The 4225-nt window shown below is 40.0% G+C and overlaps 1 protein-coding gene across 1 annotated transcript; it reads right to left on the bottom strand.

The window, feature by feature from the left end:
- Positions 1-1128: 1128 nt before the first annotated feature.
- On the bottom strand, positions 1129-3231 carry LOC110020237 (zinc finger CCCH domain-containing protein 30-like). Its single transcript, XM_020718266.1, has 2 exons — positions 3040-3231; positions 1129-2779 (listed from the first exon to the last, which is right to left on the bottom strand). Exon 2 carries the CDS (start codon positions 2707-2709, stop codon positions 1246-1248), a length of 1464 nt encoding a protein of 487 aa, XP_020573925.1. The 5' UTR covers positions 2710-2779; positions 3040-3231; the 3' UTR covers positions 1129-1245.
- Positions 3232-4225: the final 994 nt, after the last annotated feature.

The raw sequence follows: 4225 nt of genomic DNA, 5'->3' as shown, positions 1-4225 counted from the left end.
ACTACTAAGCGACAGTAGACATCCGATTGAAGGGTCAACCAAACCAGGGGCAAGACAAACGATACATTGATCTACTTAGAGACCGCTTATGTTGAGGTTGGCCGGTAAGAAGATGACCAGTCATATATTCATCAATTGCATAACATCAAGCTGATTGATTAGGGGCCCACCGATAAAAGTGGTCGGGTATATAATTATCATACCCCTATAAATAAAGGAGCATTAAATATAATAAAGATTGTTGATACCACATACAAAATGTACCTCATCTCTATCTGTATATTTCTCTCTCATCACGTTCATTTCCTTAAACGTGATTCACGAACAAATATGGGTTCAACTTAATAATTCGTAGCTTTGTTGCAATTATGGCTTAACTTTCCAAAAAAAAAAAATGGTAACCATCACTTAGGACCACTAAGCCAATAACCATATAATTCTGATGTGTGTATGAATATATATATATATATATATATATATATATATAATATCTACATTTACATATTTACATTTATTACACTTTAATATCATAAATGTATGCATGAAGAAGTGTATTTCACTTTTCTAAACAATTACTAGTGATATTTTTGATATGATATTAAAGATTTGAATGTTATATATATGTAAATATAAAATTTTAGTTGTAATATATGTAAATATATATGAGAATTATGTGATATGCATGACCCCAAAAAAAACCTAATCAATGTCAGTTGAATTAAGATGAAATTGTAAATGGCATCAACAAGGTGAAATAAATGATTTGTACCAAAGAGATACCATGAGAAATGAATGATGAATCTAAAGAAAGTGCAGATGATGGAACATAATGAACCAGAATTTATAAATAAACTCAAAATCAATGGAATTAAAATCAATGTTTACAGATGATAGAAGTTGAAATTAAAAAAAGATATGAATAAACCAGATTGGAGAGCAGTGACAAGAGACTCTTTGTTCTTGTTACTACTCTACAAAGATTTTTTAAAAGAAAAAGAAAAAACATTTGAAATGAATAATTTCCACCTAGGAGATCCCATAACCAGATCAATGAAGACATGCATCTAAGAAGAAAATCAATACAATTCACAATCCCGAACTAAAAATTCAAAGAACAAATCAAAAAAGTTTTTTTTTTTCTGAAAATTTGAATGTCTGAATCATCTTCAGCTTGATCTCTTTCATCTTATTCTAGCGAAATCAACGAACGAATAGTCCTCAAGCCAATAAACGAACTCAGAAATTTCACAAAACAATCTTACGATCAAGCTGCATTTGCTCCAGCCAAGCTCCTAAAGTTGCTTGTTCGTCATCAATGGCGGAATTAAGAGCTTTTCCATCACCCAAAGAGACACCTTTGCCAATCTCATTGTTTCCCACAAGAGACTGAACCCATGAAAGATCTGGCTCGATTTCAACCAGTTCCTGGTTCACATTCTCAGAATCCTGCTTTAAATTCGAAGCAATAACGCTTCTCATCAGCTGCTGCTGCTGAAACTGCAGTTCAAGCTTCCCGCTTTCAGAAGCAGGAGAATCAAGGAGATAACTTACAGAACCCGCCCCATCTGCGTTTGGAGAGATGCTGCGAGGGGAAAGAACACAGTGCATATAATTCAGTGTTCTTGGAGTAAGAATGCCGTGCTGCTGGTTTCTGCTCATTGGAGACAAGTTTGATGGGATGTAATCAGGTTGGAAGCGAGGAGAAGCGCAATTCGCTGTTGCGAATTCATTGCTGCGTGGAATTCTAACCAGAAGGTGAGGCAACGCCATTGATCGAGAGTTTGGCAGAGAGCGGAGGTCACTGGTCGAATGGGCAAAGAAACAGACGCGGCGGCTGCAAGAGTCGCCGTCCTTGCAGAGGCGAGTGCGGTATTGTGCTGGGTGAAGCCAACACTCAAACACCCCGTGCGCATACTCGCAGAGATCGCCTTTTGGGCACAGACCACGCCGGAACTCAACGCAGGGCGTGCAACTGTAATTGAACCGCCGTGGATCTCGTCTCCGTGCGTTCTCGCCGGGGTGGACGAAGGGACATTCCGTCCAGTCGTGAGAGTAGGCCCGGGAACAAGGTTTGATTTTGAAGGAGAACATTCGGAATTCGTCCGAGGAGTAAATTCTGCTCTGGATATCAGGAATGGAGGAGTCAATTGGGTAATTCTTCTTTTTTTCTTGAGGAGAGGAGGATGAGGAGGTTGAGTCCGAAGAGGGAGTGACTGGCGGAGAGCCATTACTGAGAACTGCTTCGAGGGAGGAACGTAAAGAGGATAGAATGGGTGAAGTGGGTATGAGTTCGACGGGACGGCGGCCGACGGCGTCGAGGGCGTTGGGGTCGGCTCCGGCGATGAGGAGGAGAGTGGCGGCGAGGGAGGCGGTGGGGGCGCCGCCAGCGGCGACGCAGTGGAGGGCAGTGACGGCGTCAGGGCCACAGCGGAAGTCGATGTCGACATCCATTGCAGCAGAGAGTGAGATGATGAAATGGAGGACGTTAAGGCTGCCGAAAGCGGCCGCCACCATGAGCGGAGTTCGCTGGAGAATAGTCATGGAGGAGGAGAGCGGGCACCGACCGTACCAGTGACCGGCGATATGGACGGCAGCGGGTTCACGCGCGGCGACGTGGCGGAAGCGGATGAGTTGATCGGAAGCAGCCAACTCGAGAAGCTCGGCGACGACGTCCGACGCCATGGAGGCACCGCTGACGGGAAAGCCCATAGGTTCTGGCAACTAAACAGGGAAACAAGGCGACTGCTTTCAGGCTTAGGGCTCCCTTCACTCTTATAGGCTGCGAGTAAGCCAATAAATGTAAAAAAAAAAAAGCATTTTCGGAAGTAAAAAACAAAAGGAAACAAAAATTAAAGAGAAGGATAAGGAATTAAAATCTGCGGCGAACCGATAGAAGGGGAAGGGGTAAAAAAATCGGAAACTGATAAAAATGCGATTTTTCAAAGATTGCACTTCTTAAACGAACGGAAAACCCTCTTAAAATGCGTCGAGAAAACACCGATCTATAATGGAATGGAGCGGAGGAAATAAAAAGCGTACGGATTATCACTAGCGGCGCCGACCGAAGCGGTGGGGGTGGACGGCGGCGATGATGGAGGGGAGGACCGGTGGATGAGTATTTGCAAATTGCAACCACCGGTCCGGAGAGAGATGGCCGCGATGAAATGAAGATGAGATTAGGAGGAGAAATTAAAGTGAGATGTGCGTGGGGACCACTGTACCCCGAGGGGGAACGGATCGGTTCGGGAATTCAAAACGCAGGTGACGGGTGATGGCCGGTAGTGGTGGGTTCTGGATGGGTGGGTGACCGGTTCGGTGGGTGGCGGGTTACCCGCTGAGGCGCACGGGTGGTTCGGGATTCTCTGCACGGTTTAAGGTTTTTACGGCATGATTATATGCCCGCAAGCTACAATTAAATTTTGAAAATTAATTATAATATTGTGCCACTAAAAAAAAAGCCGGTTCGAATCATCACAAAAGAGTGCCGGTTCGATTAATTATTTATTTCCATTTAATCATCATTTTCTCTTCTTCGCTCTATTTTTTTGGTGTGATTCGAGGATAAATTTAAATTTTATCGTTATATTCGTGGAACTTATGAAGATATTCTCGAGTTGGAAAAAAAATTACATGCATGCAACACAGTTCTCATGTATTTACATATATATAGCATCAAAAGCTTGATATTTACACTTATAATACTTTGATATTATAAATTTATTGATGAAAAGATATATTTACTTTTATAAATCTAGTGATGGTGATATTTTTATATAAGTTTAAAAATTTAAGTATTATTCATCTAAATATAAATGTTTTGGGTGTTTTATATTTAAATACACAAACATTGTGAGAAAAAATCCTTTTTTTATGGTAAATTTCACTTATTTTATGTTTTTTTTGGTAAATTTAAAGCATATGATTTAAATTTATAATTTTAAATAAATATTGTTTAATTTTGTGCATGCTCCTTTAATCTTAATGAATAAATAAACGGATTAACAAATAAATAAAAATATTATTTAATTATTTTAAAATTTTAGTTTATTTTAACCGATTTAATGTGTCTTAAACTTTAACTAAAAAGGTAACATAAAAGTGTGATATTAAACTATCATGGTCGAGATTTATTGCTTAAAGAACACTACCCTTCATCATATTTAAAATATGAAAAGGAAAATGTTACCTACCATATATATTAATTCTCAGGAGAAAAATGGAAAAG

Source organism: Phalaenopsis equestris, unplaced genomic scaffold (genome assembly GCF_001263595.1).
Source record: "Phalaenopsis equestris unplaced genomic scaffold, ASM126359v1 Scaffold000094, whole genome shotgun sequence".
NCBI lineage: Eukaryota > Viridiplantae > Streptophyta > Magnoliopsida > Asparagales > Orchidaceae > Phalaenopsis > Phalaenopsis equestris.
The sequence above is the reverse complement of the archived record's forward strand: the minus strand, read 5'-3'. Positions and strand labels throughout refer to the sequence as shown.

What these genes read in the sequence shown, in the direction of transcription:
- LOC110020237 (XM_020718266.1), bottom strand. Translation starts at nt 2,709, where the DNA reads ATGGGCTTTCCCGTCAGCGGTGCCTCCATGGCGTCGGACGTCGTCGCC.